This window comes from Notamacropus eugenii, chromosome 3 (genome assembly GCF_028372415.1).
Source record: "Notamacropus eugenii isolate mMacEug1 chromosome 3, mMacEug1.pri_v2, whole genome shotgun sequence".
Lineage (NCBI taxonomy): Eukaryota > Metazoa > Chordata > Mammalia > Diprotodontia > Macropodidae > Notamacropus > Notamacropus eugenii.
Genome location: NC_092874.1, coordinates 17,293,292 through 17,310,055, shown reverse-complemented (window position 1 = coordinate 17,310,055; position 16,764 = coordinate 17,293,292). Strand labels below are relative to the sequence as shown.

The window sequence follows — 16,764 nt, the reverse complement described above, 5'->3', positions numbered from 1 at the left end:
GGGGCCCCGGGGCGGGGGCGGGGCGGGGGCTGTGTAAATTTCAAACTGCGCGACCGTTTCTCCCCCGCCCTGCGCCGAGGCGGGGGCCGTGCGCAATTCTGAGACGCCCTCTACGCCTCCTCGCGCTCTGCGCCCGGCCCCAGGCCGCGTGGACGCCAATGGCGCCAGGCACCGCCCTGCGGGGGCGGGGTGCGCCGTTGGCGTAAGGCGAGCGCAGCCCGGCCGCGCCGTTGGCGGCCGTTAGTGCGTCTGCGCAGCCGCACTGACGTAGGCGGAGGGGAAGACGCGTTGGTCGGAGGGAAGGTTCTAGAAAAGCGGCAGCAGCGCGAGCGACAGCAGCAGTCGCAGCAGCCGCCGCCGCCAGAGCCGCCGCCTCCGCCCGCTCCTCCGGCTCGTCGCTGTGCTCTCCGGCCGCCCTCGCTCCCCGCCTCGGACCCTGCGCCCAGCAGCCGGCGGCGGTGCGCTTTTCTTGGCCGCGGCACGGCAGCCCCCCCCACCGGCGTCAGGACGAGTCCGGTTCGCGCCCGTCCGCGGAGATCCTTCTCATCTCGCTCGGCTGCGGGGCCCCGGCCTGAGGCGACCGACGCCGCCATGGAGGTGAGTCGGGGCCCGGCCGGGGCGCTGGGAGGTTCGAGGGGGAGGATGGCCCGGCTACCCCCCCCCCCCCGCCCCGGGCCGCCGGCGCCATTAGCCTACGCGCGGCGGGGAGATGGGGGAGGGGCGGCCGGACCCAGGGTGACCCCCTCCCCCCCCCCGGCCCAGGCCGCCCGAGAGGCCCCGCCGAGCCCGAGGCTGCCTTCAGCCCGCCTGGGCCGGCCCAGCTTCCCGCGCTGGGCCCGGCCGTTTGGACGGCGGCAAAGTCGTGGGAGAGGCGCGGCCCCGCGGCGCGCTCCCGACGCCGCGCCCAGCGCCGCCATCTTTCCGAGCCCGGTCTCCCGCCCCGCCGCCCCGATCCCTGGTCTTGGTCCGGCCCGGCCGCCGTGGTCAGGCCCCCTCGGGTCGCGCGGTCTCGGCCCGTCTCGGTTCGGGCCAGTCGCCCCGGACCCCCGCTCGCCCACCCGTCCCTGAGGCCGCGCCGACCTTGGCTGCGAGAAGTGACGCCCTGGGCCCCGGAGCCGGCGGGGAGGGCGCCCCCGGAGGCCTCGGCGTGAGCGGGGGGCGGCCGGGCCGAGGCCGGGCCCGGGGGGAGGGGAGGGCGGCCAGAAAAGCTGCTGCGCCATCCGTGCCCATCCCCCCTCCCCCGGCCTCCCTCCCGCGCGGGACCACGTGCTCGGCCCTGTACAAAGGGGGGGTGGGGCGGCCTCCCGCGGCTCGGGGGGGGGGGGGGGGAGGGGAGCGGCGCCGCGTGCTCCCCCGGGACCACGCGTGCGCCTGCCGCTGTTGGGGGCCGGGAGGCCCAAGGCGCTGCGGGGGAAGGTTCTCCCCGAGGCCTAATTAATGGAATCCGGGGCCGGCCCAGCGGGGCGTCGGAGGAAATTGAGTGATAAAGTTCCAGCCTCCGCCCAGCCAAACGGCCGGTGTCCCGACGCGGCTGCGCCCTTTGTCTGCGGGCTTGGGGGGGATCATGGAAGTCCCTTAAAAGGAACAGGATCGTTCTACCTTCAGGGCTAGACTTAGCGGCGTCGCCCCGAGAGCAGCGCTGCTCGGGGGAGGCCGAGCGGACGCGGGGCCCCCGTTTAGGCCTGGCGGTGGCTCGCGCTGCGGGATCGAGGGTTAGAGTTTGGGTCAGGGATGTTGCTGTTGCGAGACACTTCACCGAGTGCACCCCGCTGACCCCAAGGCTGAGCTTTCACAAACCACAGGAGAGCTCGCCGGCCAAGGTCACCACAGAAAAGGAGGCGAAACGGGCCTCTCCATGTCGTGCGCTTTCTTCTGTAGACACCACGTGGCCATGCCCTGAGCATGGCGGGCAGGCAGTCTTCCTTGGAGTCTGAGCAGGTTCTGGCTGTTCTTTGCCTTCCGTAAAGACTTAAGGATTTGAAGCATCACAGTCTTAGACGTACTTGAATCTAATTTTAAAGAGGTTTGCAGCCCAGAATAGAAACGAGTGAGAACTGGGAATCTTACAACTTGGAAAAGAAGCTGTAACAACTAAATACCGATATTTGTGGTATCTTCAGAATTCAGGCTCAATAAACCTAGAGAACCTTATTTTTTAAAAGATGAACTTTTCCAAAAAACCCTTTATGTTCTAAGTCTCAACACTACTTGAAATTGTGATTCACTTTGTTGCAATTTACAGCTTTGATTATTGAAAACTTGAATGAGGGATACATCTGAATAGTTTCAAGGAAGTTTGTTAGGAATTAGTATTTCCACAAGTACTTGACGCTGAATTTTTTTTAATTATCTAAATCTCTTTTGAGACTTGGGAAGCAGTACTCCTATTATCCTTATTTGTCTTTGAGGATTGTAGTTGAAACATGTTTTTATAATTGACTTTAAGGCTGTCTGCAGTTTGACTCTTAACTTGAAAATGCAAAAATCACTTCTAAACTTTAGTGAAATGTGTGTTTTCAGTACACAACGATGATCATAGGATCATCAGTTACTAGAGCAGGATTACACTTCCGGTTCACCTGAATTACAGTAGTCATCTTAAAATTATTTTTAATCCCTTCTGCCACTTAGATGTGTGATCTGCATCAATTTCTTCATCTGTAAAATAGTGCTAATAACTTGGTGGAGTGGTTTAATTAGTATCAAATGAGATGATTTGTTTTGGAAAGCTGTAAGAATTCTATAAGTTCAAGGTGTGTATTAGGGCTCCTCTGACTTAAATTTTTGGGAGTGTATTAACTATAAAATTTGGAAGTGCTAGCTCCCTGTGTAATTTGTGGAAACTGTTTTCAGCTATTAAGTTTTTTATTCCGCATAATAAACATGTGAACTAAATAAAATATTTCAGGTTATGAGGCCATTAGTTTTTACTAATAAACAATGGTGAAAAATTTTTAAAAGTTATTTTTTTCCTCCTAAACTGGTGGACAACTTTGAGTAATGAAAGAAGTGTCCCTTTCAGTTCATTTATGGCACATACTTGGCCTGTCTTGAGATTTATTGGAACCATCGCTAGAGGGCACACAGGAGATGGAAATTAATCTTCAGCTCTGAAGTTTACCACACTGGCTCTGGTTTGAACACTCCAGAAACACAGAAACCTTTTGATGATCACTCTAACTATAGATGGCTTATATTTATAAAGAATTCAGAAAACTTAAGTGAAAATAAGCATTTAGGAGCTCCATAAAGTACCAGCAAAAGTGACTAAATCTCGGTGCTCCTATTTTTGTTTGCAGAGAGAAAAGGAACAGTTCCGTAAACTGTTTATTGGAGGCCTGAGCTTTGAAACCACGGAAGAAAGTCTGAGAAACTACTATGAACAATGGGGGAAACTCACAGACTGTGTGGTAAATTGTCTTTGAACTTCTTGACAATGCAAACTTAAAAAATGCTTTGACGTAAATGCTGTTACATTGTATTTATTGGGTAACAGATTCAGTTTTCTGTTTTATAGGTTATGAGGGATCCTGCAAGCAAAAGATCAAGGGGATTTGGTTTTGTAACATTTTCATCCATGGCTGAAGTGGATGCAGCTATGTCTGCAAGACCTCATTCAATTGATGGAAGAGTGGTGGAGCCGAAAAGAGCAGTAGCCAGAGAGGTGAGCAGAAAGGAACTTGACTGAGGGTCTAATTGTTCTGCAATGGTGAACTTGATCCAAGTCTTTCCAGAGGCTGTGAGTTTAAAATTTTGACCAGCTTTTCTCTCCCAGCCTTTTTTTTTTTTTTTTTTTGCTCTCTTTGACCATTTGGTTTCATAGCAGGAAACACATTTTCCTTAGGTGAAATGTATGGTTTAGTTTGCAAGTAACATTTTGTATTAATATCCTTGTGTCCTAGGAATCTGGAAAACCTGGTGCTCATGTTACTGTGAAGAAACTGTTTGTTGGTGGAATTAAAGAAGACACTGAGGAACATCACCTTAGAGATTACTTTGAGGAATATGGGAAAATCGATACTATTGAAATAATTACAGATAGACAGTCTGGTAAAAAAAGGGGCTTTGGTTTTGTTACATTTGATGACCATGATCCTGTGGATAAAATTGTATGTAAGTAAATTACAACTTTTGTTTTCTATGTAGTGTCTTTGGAAAAACTTTTTTGTTGCCCTTTTTCTTTTAAAGCATTGAACTTTTCTCCAAATTAAAAAAAAAAAAGATTTAAAAATGCAGGATGCTGGTTGATTCTCAAATTCTGAACTTGTGTTTCAGTGCAAAAATACCATACCATCAATGGCCATAACGCAGAAGTCAGAAAAGCTTTATCTAGACAAGAGATGCAGGAAGTGCAAAGTTCTAGGAGTGGAAGAGGAGGTAATGTGGTTCTCTTCTCATCAGACTAACTGCCTTATTCCGGGTGAGGGAAGCTTGGTGCTAATGTGAGTGATTGTTTGCAGGAAACTTTGGTTTTGGGGATTCCCGTGGTGGTGGCGGAAATTTTGGACCAGGCCCAGGAAGCAATTTTAGAGGGGGATCTGGTAAGTCCAAATGCAGCATAATAGTTGAGATACAAACAGGCTCAACTATCGAATACAAATAATTCTTAGAATTTATTTGACTTAAGTCTTGCCAGTCTAATAAAAGTTTACCATCTCATTCTCAGTACTTTGAAGAAACAAATTTTCTTTTAAATGGTGTGCTTGTCACCATTTGCATGCTTAATAATAATTTGAAATGATGGCTGGACATAACCAGTGATTACACACCAAGTGTGTAATTACCCATGGCCTTCAAGTTGCTACCTTGCCTGTTACTTGGACCTGAAAAAGTGCCCTTTCAACCCAGCAGCTTTTGAAATGAATGGGGGGGGGGCATAAGTATTCTAATTGAGGTCTAAGCCACATTGCTAGGACTTTTAAAAATACAATCTACTTGATTCAATTAAGCATTAAGGACATAAAATTTTTGTGTATTTAAAATGAATTAGAAGACATTCTAAATCTTGAGTTGCCTTTAGTGGGGTAAAAGCAACATAAATCCGTTTCATAGTTAGAAAATTTAAACTGAGAAGATTAAATGAGAAAAGACAAAAATGTTAAAATAGGAATTAGGAGGCAGAAAGGGTCATTGAAAGAAGTTTGGTAAGTAGATTCAGCAGCCAGTATACTTTTGTAAGTCTTTGGAGTGCTTGACATCTCATTTTCTCCCAACAGATGGATATGGAAGTGGTCGTGGATTTGGAGATGGTTACAATGGATACGGAGGAGGACCAGGAGGTTAGTTTTAAGATGGTTGTGGGGGGTGGGGAGTTGCTCTATAATATGCCTACTTGTTTAGTATTGGTTATAGGTAGGTATATAGGTAGGTAACATTGGTTATAGGTAGGTTATGTTCTGATCAAGGGTTCCCGAAAGTAGTTCCCTCCCCCCCTCCCCCAACTAAGTGATATTTTGTTGTAGTACCTCCTGGTACTGTTAATGAGCCCCATCCACAGAAATTAAAATGATCATTTTAGTATGTGATTAACAACAAACTTAGTGACTTGAGGTTGGAAATTCTGCATTCCTTATCTTCCAGTATTTGGAATACTATCTGGGCCTACTGGCTTTTTACTAAGTGTCTAAGTAGAACAGGAAGTCTGAGCACAGCTGCTGCTTAGACAGAACTCAGGATAAAAAGGTAATGAAAAATAGCCCTTGAGAAGGAGCCAACTTGTAGTGCAGCTGTTCCTTATTTTATTTAATCCTTTACTTAAGATGTTCTGTGATTTGCCATGGAATTTGTGACCCACAAAGTAGTCAAGGTGATTTTTTGTTTCCTTTTGCAGAGTTCCCACCCATTTTATATTTCTTACAGATTTCTAGTAGAAAGTCTTTTACCCTCTTTATTGTTTTAGGCTTTGATTTTCAAAACTTAAAGTTTTGAGGTCAGTGAATAAAATGGTCCTGTTGAATATTTAATGTGTAATGTTGCATCTTGGTGTAATTTTTAAAAGTTCATGTTTACATGATATATTTAAAAATTAGTTCAGATTGTGCACATTTTGGTAGGAAACTTTATTTAGTATTATAAGTGATTTACACCCTTTCCCTATTGTCCTTACTGTTACTAGAGGGTCCAGATTTTTGTTTTAGAGAATGACAAACTCGGGATTTGAGAGAGTAAGATAAGAATGAGTTGGAATCTGGATATTTAATGCTTCTCAGATGGACAAATATCTAGCAAGAAAATTGGACAGAAGTCCAGAGCTGAGTGGAAAAGGAGTTCTAGTAACCAGGAGCCAGTACCACCCTACTCCCACCCCTTTTTAGCCCTTTATTTTGGGGGGAAACCATGGCTATTGTGTAGAAATTTTCTGGTTGTTGCAGTTGCTGTCCAAAACAGGGGCGATGCTTTTCATTTTGTTTAGGGTTGGAGGGAAAGGGAAAATTTCTTAGGTGCCTTATGTGCCAGCACGTAGATAACAAAAATAAAGTAACATTTTCTGATTGCAAAAGTTAACTAGAAAACTCTCAAATAGCACTTTGTAGATTGCTATGCTTCCTCAGATTGAACAGTTCTCTGACTTTGAAGATATTAAGCAATTACTGAAAGGCTTATTTTATAATAGGTGGCAATTTTGGAGGTAGTCCTGGTTATGGAGGAGGAAGAGGAGGATATGGTGGTGGAGGACCTGGCTATGGCAACCAGGGTGGGGGCTACGGAGGTGGTTATGACAACTATGGAGGAGGTAATCAATTCATGTGAAAACTTTGTGTGGGGAAAATATGAATTTGGAATTTAAAATGACTTAGCACTTGAATGTAATATTGTCAATTTAGAAGTGTAGAGAGGCATTACTATTGTTGTAGTTACTTTTTGAGGTTTGTCTTAAAAATAAGTAGCACATATTTCAATGTTAAAGTTGACTCATCACACACGGCTGCTGTACTTTAATCGTCTCTGACGTTTAACAGGCAATTACGGAAGTGGGAACTACAACGATTTTGGAAACTACAATCAGCAGCCTTCCAACTATGGCCCGATGAAGAGCGGGAACTTCGGTGGTAGCAGGAACATGGGGGGACCGTATGGTGGAGGTACTGAATGGAATCTTAATTAACCTCTCTGGTTCTTCTAAGTAGACAGTTTTGTCAGGCATCTTTTAAAGTGAATGAAGTGTAACTTGGAGGGTATTGATACAACCTTTTTTTTTTTTTCTCTGTTGCCTCATTCTAAACGTTGAATTCAAGAAAGTACGTTTATACTAAAAGCACTATTTTTGTGAGGGTCACCAATTTGAAAAAGAGCTGTTAAAACTAATCCAGAATTGTAAAACTGCTCATGGCCTGGCATGAAACCAGACCATTGTTTTTGTAAATTTTTTTTTGTAAAGCATGTCAGCAGATAGAATTCTGGATGTTGATTTAAGTAAGCTTAATCCTGCTTGGTAGTTCTGGCCCAAGTAATTCCTTAGGGATGTTTTTAGGAAATTTTAAAAGGGTTGTGATCTCTGAACAGAGGGAGAAGCCCCCCTCTTCAGTTGTTGACTTAGCACTCAAAAATGGACCTTCAGAGGTTTAAAAAAAATCTGAATTTCTTAAACACTGAAAATCCTGATGACGTGTACTTAGGTGGTGGCTACATTTGATGGAAATCCTGATGTGTATGTGCAAAGATTCCTCTAAGAACTTTGTCCCTAACTGTAGTGAGTTAGGAAGTGGCTTTTTAAAAATCTCAGTGTTAAAATGTTATTTGTCCTACAAATCTTGGCCAGTAGACTTGTTGAAGATAACAATGCTTACTTTCTGTCCTAAAATTTTAGGGAACTATGGTCCCGGAGGCAGTGGAGGAAGTGGGGGTTATGGAGGGAGGAGCCGCTATTGAGCTTTTTCTGCCTGTTGGCCATGGGTAAGTGGATTTTTATGAGAGTACTACGATTGCTATTTCTCTTGGGAGACCTAGCTGCAGGAGTAAAAGCTTTTTAGGCTCATGTTATCTTTCCTTTAAAAACTGGTTAGATGGATAATTTCATAACCTATTTTTTTTTTACTCTTTACTTCTGTTGAAACAGGCTTCACTGTATAAATAGGAGAGGATGAGAGCCCAGAGGTAACAGAACAGCTTCAGGTTATCGAAATAACAATGTTAAGGAAACTCTTATCTCAGTCATGCATAAATATGCAGTGATATGGCAGAAGACACCAGAGCAGATGCAGAGAGCCATTTTGTGAATGGATTGGATTATTTAATAACATTACCTTACTGTGGAGGAAGGATTGTAAAAAACACAAAAAACACAAAAAAATGCCTTTGAGACAGTTTCTTAGCTTTTTAATTGTTGTTTCTTTCTAGTGGTCTTTGTAAGAGTGTAGAAGCATTCCTTCTTTGATAATGTTAAATTTGTAAGTTTCAGGTGACATGTGAAACCTTCTTTTTTAAGATTTTTCTCAAAGTTTTGAAAAGCTATTAGCCAGGATCATGGTGTAATAAGACATAACGTTTTCCTTTAAAAAATTTAAGTGCGTGTGTAGAGTTAAGAAGCTGTTGTACATTTATGATTTAATAAAATAATTCTAAAGGAAATTGTGTAATTATAGACTTTTTATTTTAAAGTTAAGGAGGGGGTAGTATATAATTAAGTCCATTGCTAAGCTATTGTTACATATGTAAATTTAAATGCTGATCAGAAAAGTGTGTTGTCTGCAATTCATCAGGATAAAAGTATCTAGATAACTGAAGGGATATCTCTGCAAAGAGAAACACCTTTTTAGATCTTTTAGATGCTGCTTCTTCAATGCAAGGAGATATCCCCAGCGAGGTACTCTTCCAGGGACACAGGTCTAGTACAAGAGAACTCTTGACGGCTACTAAAATCAGCCGGTCTTAAAAAACTGGGCTGTGTTTCTACAAAACTTTTAACTGCCATAGTTTTAGAAGGATGCCATCGAAAGCTGAGGGTGTGTAGAGAAAAATAGTTCTAAGCTTCAGTTAAACTGCTTTAGGTAAGATTTTATTTACTTTTTCTTTCTTAATTGTTCCCAAAAAAGATGAACTAATACTATATGACAGTCTTCTATGTCAGTATAGTGATTATTTATATGTAGTTTAACATAGCAAATAAATTGAGTTAACCATTATCAACTCAAATAATTTTGTGAATCCTGTTTTCCAATATATTAAATTGACATTGGGGAGCTTTTTGGCTTTTTTGGGAGGGAATTTAATTTCATTTATTTTTATTTTTCCTCTTCGTGATGAAGATTCTGGTACTTTAACATATCATTTTTTTCCCTGCTGGAATTTAGCATTGATATGAACCAAGGACAAGCATAATCTGCTGCCACAGGGACTGTAAAGTGCTACCTTTCAACAACTGAGGCAAGCAGGTGATCATTAAATAAAGCTTTTCTTGGGGCTCCTCCAGTGGTGTTGAGCAAAAAGGTAGACCTCGAAAAATTCAATAAACCATATATTCCATCTTGACACTTATTCTCAAGTCACAATGGAGTGAAATAAGAGATCTCTTTGAGGACAACATACTAGAGCAGGGCTTTTTTTCCTCTAATAACCAAGTGCAGTTTTCCAGTTACATATAATGTCTTAGAATATGTGCATTATATATAAACCATGTGCCTCTCCCCATATCCCAAGCAGCAAAATTCCATTGGATTAACCCATGGCAAACATTTCATTCTTCTCTGGTAGCATTGTGTAAAAGTGGACAGCCTAGGGTGATTTCCATCTATAAGCCTATAGGACTTAGAAGTTAGTTACTTGTGAAAACTGAAAGTTGTACACTAGGCCTTATTGCCAGGGGTGGGATATGCCCATCAGGAGTCAATCTCCGGCCCCCACTGAAGTGATTGGTAGCTGCTTTGGAGCACACGCTGATAAATCCTCTTCAGATACTTCTTTTTTCTTTGGCAGGAATGGGTCTTGCTGCAGGTAACTAATGAAGAAGTTCTCAGCCACAGAATGTCTTCAAGAAATAAGAAATTCTGTACCATCTGAATATATTTCTTGTTGGTGCCTTCATTTTTTAAAAGCACTTTTAGTTGAAAGGGAAATGTATTTGGATGATAATTCAAAACAATCAGTTCAAATTAATGGTGATGAGAATTGTCTGTAAACATCAAAAATTCAGCTTACTCGCCAGCATTAAAATTGTATGGTGTTTTAAAGAGGTTTTGTGAACAGACAGAACAGCTTTTTTTTTTTAAGTTTTTAAAATAAACATTTTTTTATCCAAGTACTTTGTGTGATGATTATACACACAATGTGTGCATTTTTTTATTTCATAGGCTTGTAGCTGTCCAAAATAAATACTGCTACGCATTAAGTATTCATTTAAAACCTGCACATTTGACAAGAATGTGGATTCTGTTTTGCTTGAATTAACCACCCTTGTATATTTTACTATATTTTTATATAAACCTGAGTTTTTCTGTTTACCTGGCTTTCTTAATGTTAGATGATGACAGATTTTACTAACTCTACAGAGAAAAATGGCTCCTTTAAAACCTTTTAAAACAACATTGTGAATCACTTCAAGTTAAACACGTGGAAATTGTGATCCGATTGTACTTGGAGAATGTTGCACTTGTCTTAAAAATGCTCTCAAACTCTTCTCCACCTCACCCCCAAGGGTCTTTTTTTTTTTTTTTAAGGTCAACTAGAAATGTAAGAATTTAACCCCAAATATGGACTGTCTTTAAGTGGTTTGACAAAGATGTACAGGTGTGAGGCATGCCTCACAGATGACTACTTGGCTGGCTTGAACCTTAGCTGTGGTCAGGACTAGAAATGATGTTCCCAGGGCTAAATGCAGGCTCCGTGCACAAGTACGGTGAATCTCACTTTAGGTACGGTGTTCAGAATAACATGAAGGAAAACTTGGGGTTGGTGGTGGTCATGTCTTGGTAGTTGAGACAGTTTTCCAAGAGCTTGGAGAAAGCAGTGAGCTGCACAGAGTACTGTTTGGAGGATGGGTGGTGTGGAACCATGTGGTTAGATGGTATCCAAAGAGAGGGTTTAATAAAATGACCCTTTTAAAAAGTGCTGTAACTGTGGAAGATGACTTCTATCCCTTTACAGTCGTGTGGATGCGAGTGATGGAATGTTTGACTAAGAAGTTACTACCCAAATAAAGCAAATGAACTTTATAAACTCTGGAACAGAAACACTTCAGATACCGATGTTAAAACATGCTCATTGTGGGGTCATGTGAGTTTTGTTTAGTTGATGAAAGGCTCAAAAGCAGGGTTTACTTTTTGTGCTTTGGATTTTTTTTTTTAAAGGCTGGTCAAGTTGTTAAAATTGAAACTTCTCATTAAGCTGTGGCAAAGGATATCCTGGGGTTATCTATGCATTAAAATGTTTTGTAAGGCCATTCACAACAGTATTGTGTCACACGTGTGCCCAGAAAGTAGTTTTGGCTGTTGTAAATGAGAAAACCCCACTTGCTTGTGCAATTCCTACACGTGGTGGAGCTGCTTTAGGGGTGGGCCAGGACATTGGACACAGTGATGAGCATTATGTAAGGTTTTACTGCCAGGCTTTAGAAAAATCCAAACACGGTAGGGCTTGAATGGTGCACGTGAGACATGGCCAGATCTCACAGCAGCTTAGTGGTAGCGTTGATTTCCTGAATAAAGTTCTAAATTGCTGTTTATGGAGCTGGGATCCCACTTTGTTATCAACAACGTAACTGGTGGGACTTGCTCCTAATTTCGTGGGTAGTTTCAGGAACATAAGGTTCAAAGTAAATTATATCTCGGCAATGACTGTTGCTTGCAAGAATTTACCTGCTGGAAATTGGTATTCTCAAGTTCAACATGTACTACCATGTGCCTGAATTGTTCAGGGACAGAAGCAAACTCCATTTGAGAGGAACATTAGTTACACGTAGATTGGTGACAAACAGCCAAGAGCTGCCCCATTTCTTATGGAACTCCAAGTCAATGCCACCTTCCCCATGCCAAGGCAACGAGGGTTAGGTAGGTGGCTTTGTGGATAGAATACGGGGTCCGGAGGGCAGGAGGCTCATCTAGCCTTGGATTTGTGCTACCGGTGGCCTTGGGTAAGTCATCATCCTGTCTGCCTCAGTTTCTTCATCTGTAGAATGAGCTGGAGAAGGAAATGGCAAACCACTCCAGGAGCTTTGCCTTGAGGGGGTCCAACAACTGAAGTCCTTCCCAGTCAACTCAGGGAGAGAAAACAAATGGACCAATTCCTCTTGCTGTCTAACAAGTGTCCAAGACATTTGGAAAATCGTATTTTTTCCTTAATGCTTTTTTTCAGTAGTAACAAGGTGGTCTGCAGAAGGTACCACAAAAAAAATTTAAGGGAAAAGTGGCAACCCAGAGGAAGGCTTCACGTAGGATGATACCCAGTGACAATGAGACAAGATTGCGTTGGGTAATTGAAGGTTTCCCCTAGTGGCTGTGAGGGAGGAGGGATGGAGATCTGCAAGGGCTGCCCACAAGGGAAAAGGGTTAGACTTGTTTTAATTGGAATGCAGTTGGCTTCCATCTCGATAGGGGAAACTCCCAAGTGGAACTGGAGCCCAGCTTTGGGCAGGAAGGATTTGGTTCTCATTAGATTAGGTCTTCCATTAAGGGCCTGTTGCATGATCGCTTGCTTGAGATGCTGAGAGCAGATGCTGGTCTCTGAAGGACATAGGACTACCAATCAGATTGAGTAGTACCCTGAGGTGTGAGGGAGCTAGAGACTTGGGTTAGCACAGTTCATTCAGACTTGTTGAATGGCCTGCAAACCACATATATGTCTAGTGAATTCACTGAACTGGGCAAAAATTTCCCATTGGACATAAAGTCCTTTACAATTTTGTCATAGTTTGTGTCCAATCCTTAATTCAAGAAACTTAGTTGCATGCTAGTTAATATTTTGTCATTCTGAATCCTGATCAAAGACCTGGACGTTATATTGCTGGAATAAACATTCTGAGCCTTATTCCTTTTTTGGGGGGGAGGGGAGAAGGGTGCGGGAGGTTTGTCAAAATTCTTCAGTTTATGAAGGGGAAGACTGCATCTGAAGGAAGGATGGCTAGTTTAACACAGCCTCAGGAACATTTCTTGATAGGATCCCTGTATCCTGTATCAAGGAAAGATGTGTCTAAGGCAAAAATGTGATGGGGAGACTGCCATTGAGCTGAGGTACAGAGTTTTGTAAAGCGGGCCTTTCTCCCTTCCACAGCAAGACCAGGGTGGGCTGTAAGGCCCAGTGCCAGGCTGGACAGTTGGGGGTCTGACAATGTCATGAACATCAGTGGGAGGGGCAGAAGATACAAATCACTACATATTTATTCCATTAAGAAAAGTACAATTCATCCTGGCCTTTTTCATCAGGCGCAGTGGAGACATTCCCAAACGACTCTTTGGCACAGGGTTTCACGATGATTATCATCACACTAGCCTTGTGTTCTCATCAGGACGGCCTTTCTGATGATCTCTCCCTAAAGATGTCTAAAACAGACCTACTTAAACAGTCGTATTTTCAACATCTGGAAACAGCATATTTCTAAACTCCCTCTGTACTTTATGGAAGAGACTGCTTAACTGAAAACAAAACAAAGTAACAATTGAAAGAAACAGGAACAAGGCACAAAGTTCTGAAGGTGGTCTCTCTATTGCAAAACTTTGGAAATAAGGATTCTCTGTCATTTAAAGGTGGGCCATCCAGTTTGGTTGATCCGTCCATTTCATCCAAATTCAATCACATACGCAAATTCTTTTGGTTTTGAAAAGTCATTGAAAATTCAGTGTTTAAAAAGGAGTTTCCAAATAAAACCCTATGCTAAAGACCAGCAGGATAATTTTTCTTTCAGAGCAGCAAAGAAATAAGGTCAGGTGTTCAGGAAAAAAAAAGCCATTCGTTGATAATAAAGCACCTCAGAGAACTGAAAATTATGCCTGTTTCCAGAGCAGGCCTAAAGTAACGAATCAGCAATGCCAGTTTGCTCACAATTTCAGTGTAGATATATGGAGGAAGAGTCTGAATTGCCACCAGGACATCTTCGGGGGGGAACATAAGGAAAAAACTAGTTTTCTAGAAATACATAATTTATTTTCATAGCAGGAAAAATACATAAATTAAGTATTCACAAAAATTTTGACTAAAAGATGCTTTGGAAAAGCTGACTGTGATCTGGGCTCCAGTGCTAACAGACTAAAAGAAAACAAAATCTGAAAAAACTCAAGTCACTTTGGGGCAGCTGGGCCTGGAGTCAGAAAGGCCTGAGTTTAAATCTAGCCTCAGGCACTTCAACTAGCTGTGTGACCCTGGAAAAGTCACTTCACCCTGTTTGACTCAGTTTTCTCATCTGCATAATGAGCTGGAGAAGGAAATGGCAAACCAGTCCAGTATCTTTGCCCGGAAAATTTCAAACGGGGTCAGAGTCAGACAAAACTCAACAAGAACAAGACCACTTTGAATTTCAAGATATTACTCCATAAGAAAACGTGGAATCTTTTTCTAACACACAGGATCTTTTTTTTTTTTTTTTTGGCTTGGAAGTGACTGTCTTATAAGATGTGGCCATTACCCAAAATGCCTGGGTAGTTGTCCCATACTTTCACACCCTGAATTTGACTCAAAGATTTTTGGGACGAAAGGGGAGGTTGGTGGTGGTAGTGTGGTACCTACCGTATGAAGACTTGTTGAAAAACATAGCTGTCCCGGATAGCAATGCCCACCAAGGAACTAAACCTGAAATCCTGGATTGGGTTTTTGGGCCAGTTAAATGTTAATTTGATCATTCAAGAACAAGCACTGCTAGACAGCAGCAACCTCCTATGGGCTAGACTGTGCCAAGTTAGATGTCACCAAGATTCAACAGGTTCACAATTCCATTTCAGTTGTTAACGTGACTCCATTTTCCCTGGAGTCCTTCACCAGTGTAACATTCCCTCCAGAGAAGTCAATTGTATAGAATTCCTCCCCTCATTTTCTCTCCTTTTCTTTTTGATTGTCTTTTTTAAGACTGGAAGTTATCAGTTCTTTGGGCACAATCAAAACGCTGCCGTCCTGGTGACAATGAAGAGTATACAGGTTGGGGTTGACAGGCCTGCCCTGGTCATCCCTTAATCTACTGAAAACATCCCTGTAAGCGTTGTGTAGCTTCTGTTTCATGAGATGAAGTGACTTACTATACTGGGCCCTCTCGAGTTGAAGGTTCTCCCTCTTGGCTCGAAGGTTGCACACATCTTCCTCCAGGCTTAGAATCACATCCAGTTTGCGTTTGCGGCAGTTCTGGGCAGCGACTTTATTTTTGCCTCTTCTTCGGATGTCACGGAGCAGGGACACCTGCGTATCTGTCAGGAAGCTCTTGGCTAACACACTGTTGAAGGAGTCAACAGGCATGCTGACAATTTCCTCCACCGAGAAGGGAAGGCACAGGGTTTTGGCGTGGTGTTCGTCCTGGCTAAGGGAGCTGTCCTGATCACTGAGGTAGCCGCTCCTTCTTACAGTCTGGGACTTCTGGGGCCATGGAAGGAGAGCTTCAGATGAAGGTGGACTTGGCAGAAGGTGGTAGTAAGTGTGGTTATGAAGAATATGCTCCAATGCAGGTTCTCCAGAAGCATCTGAACCTGGTATATGGCACAGCTCACTGGTCTCTGGCCAATGACCTCCGACAGCTCCCTCTACTCCCTGATTCAGGGAGAGAGATTCAGCATTACTGCTGTAACCCACGGCACCTTCTTCATCACACAGGGAAGCTGATGAATTAGGATGGGTCATAGATGTGCTGCTGTGGCTGGAATTTAAGGAAAGTCCAGAATCTGAATCTGGTTCTTCAAAAAGCTGGGAAACTTCCATCAAGTCAAAGCCCTCCTCCATGGCAAAAGATATTAAATTTATCTCATCAAATATATTTTCATCAAGGTCCAAGAGAAGGTCTTGGGCTGTTAGGTTCCTGATCCTACTCTCAGTAGATGGAAAAAGTCCTGCCCAATCCGTCCCTGGAAGAGGAAGGGCATTGCTGGAATTCAGTGATAAGAATACATCCTGGGTTTGTGGATGTCTGGCTCTCTGGTCTCTTCTGGATGCGTCTGGGCACAACAACATGGCCTCCTGGAGGCTGACGTTGTGACTAATCGCCTGACTGAAGTTCATGCTGTACTGGCTGGGAGGGTCCACAATGTCACTGCTACTGTTACAGAAAAGCGGCAGGGGCTGAGACGAGATGCCCTGGAAAGGATGACAAAGCACAGACCTCTGACATCTTCCTTGGTTGTTGGAAGGGAGGGTTTGGATTTGGGGGTGGAACTAGGAGAAAGCAGGGAGCTTCTATCAGTAAAGGATGGCCAGAGGCATTCTGCAAACGGACAGAAATCCAGAGGCATGAGCCCCTACCTTCCCTCAGGGTCATCCCACCCTGAAGGGCACTGGCAGGCTTCCCCTCGAAGAACACCAGCCCTTCAAGGCCAGAGACTGTCTCTTTTTTGAAAAAACCTCTTATTTAGCACACAGTAATTGCTTAATAAATGCTGTTTTCAGTCACTCATCAAAGAGATTTGGGTGTTCCCTCCAGGGCTGCAGATTGCCAACACATCAATCAATTCATCTGCAAGCCTTTATTAATTACTTATTAAGTACTGACTGCTCACCTGGCACTAGCCTGTGTTCTGCCTAAGCGAGCCTGCCTATCCCTGGGGGACCCCTGTCCTCCCCTATGTTGGGCTGACGGGGCTCCACCCAAGGGGCAAAAGACTGCCTGGTTGGTGAGTTGGAGGTAGGGTCTCTGTCCCTCCCTGCCCC

The 16,764-nt window shown here is 43.6% G+C and overlaps 2 protein-coding genes across 8 annotated transcripts in view; one reads left to right on the top strand and one right to left on the bottom strand.

Annotated features, from left to right (window-relative positions):
- The first annotated feature begins 111 nt into the window (after positions 1-111).
- Positions 112-10,234, top strand: HNRNPA2B1 (heterogeneous nuclear ribonucleoprotein A2/B1). 6 transcript variants are annotated; one of them, XM_072650967.1, is made up of 13 exons: positions 183-597; positions 3,300-3,410; positions 3,518-3,664; positions 3,903-4,113; positions 4,276-4,377; positions 4,461-4,541; positions 5,217-5,279; positions 6,614-6,733; positions 6,960-7,082; positions 7,808-7,893; positions 8,057-8,987; positions 9,291-9,363; positions 9,913-10,234. In XM_072650967.1, exons 1-10 carry the CDS (start codon positions 592-594, stop codon positions 7,867-7,869), a joined length of 1,026 nt encoding a protein of 341 aa, XP_072507068.1. In that variant the 5' UTR covers positions 183-591; the 3' UTR covers positions 7,870-7,893; positions 8,057-8,987; positions 9,291-9,363; positions 9,913-10,234. The 6 variants fall into 6 exon arrangements, with proteins under 6 accessions (XP_072507071.1, XP_072507068.1, XP_072507066.1 ...); XM_072650965.1 differs by having other exon boundaries at positions 9,291-9,371; XM_072650970.1 differs by having other exon boundaries at positions 112-597; positions 8,057-9,371.
- A 3,814-nt stretch (positions 10,235-14,048) lies between these two features.
- NFE2L3 (NFE2 like bZIP transcription factor 3) overlaps positions 14,049-16,764 on the bottom strand; it is a 35,527-nt gene continuing 32,811 nt past the window's right edge. For both annotated transcript variants that reach the window (XM_072650964.1, XM_072650963.1), the window contains one exon: positions 14,049-16,194. In XM_072650964.1, the coding sequence (XP_072507065.1) occupies positions 14,947-16,194 (1,248 nt within the window). In that variant the 3' untranslated portion in view covers positions 14,049-14,946. The remainder of the gene's footprint in view (positions 16,195-16,764) is intronic.

Excerpts from the sequence above, each read along its gene's own strand:
- HNRNPA2B1 (XM_072650970.1), top strand. Across the intron at positions 3,411-3,517 it reads GGAAACTCACAGACTGTGTG|GTTATGAGGGATCCTGCAAG; the intron begins GTAAATTGTCTT and ends TCTGTTTTATAG. Across the intron at positions 5,280-6,613 it reads ATACGGAGGAGGACCAGGAG|GTGGCAATTTTGGAGGTAGT; the intron begins GTTAGTTTTAAG and ends ATTTTATAATAG.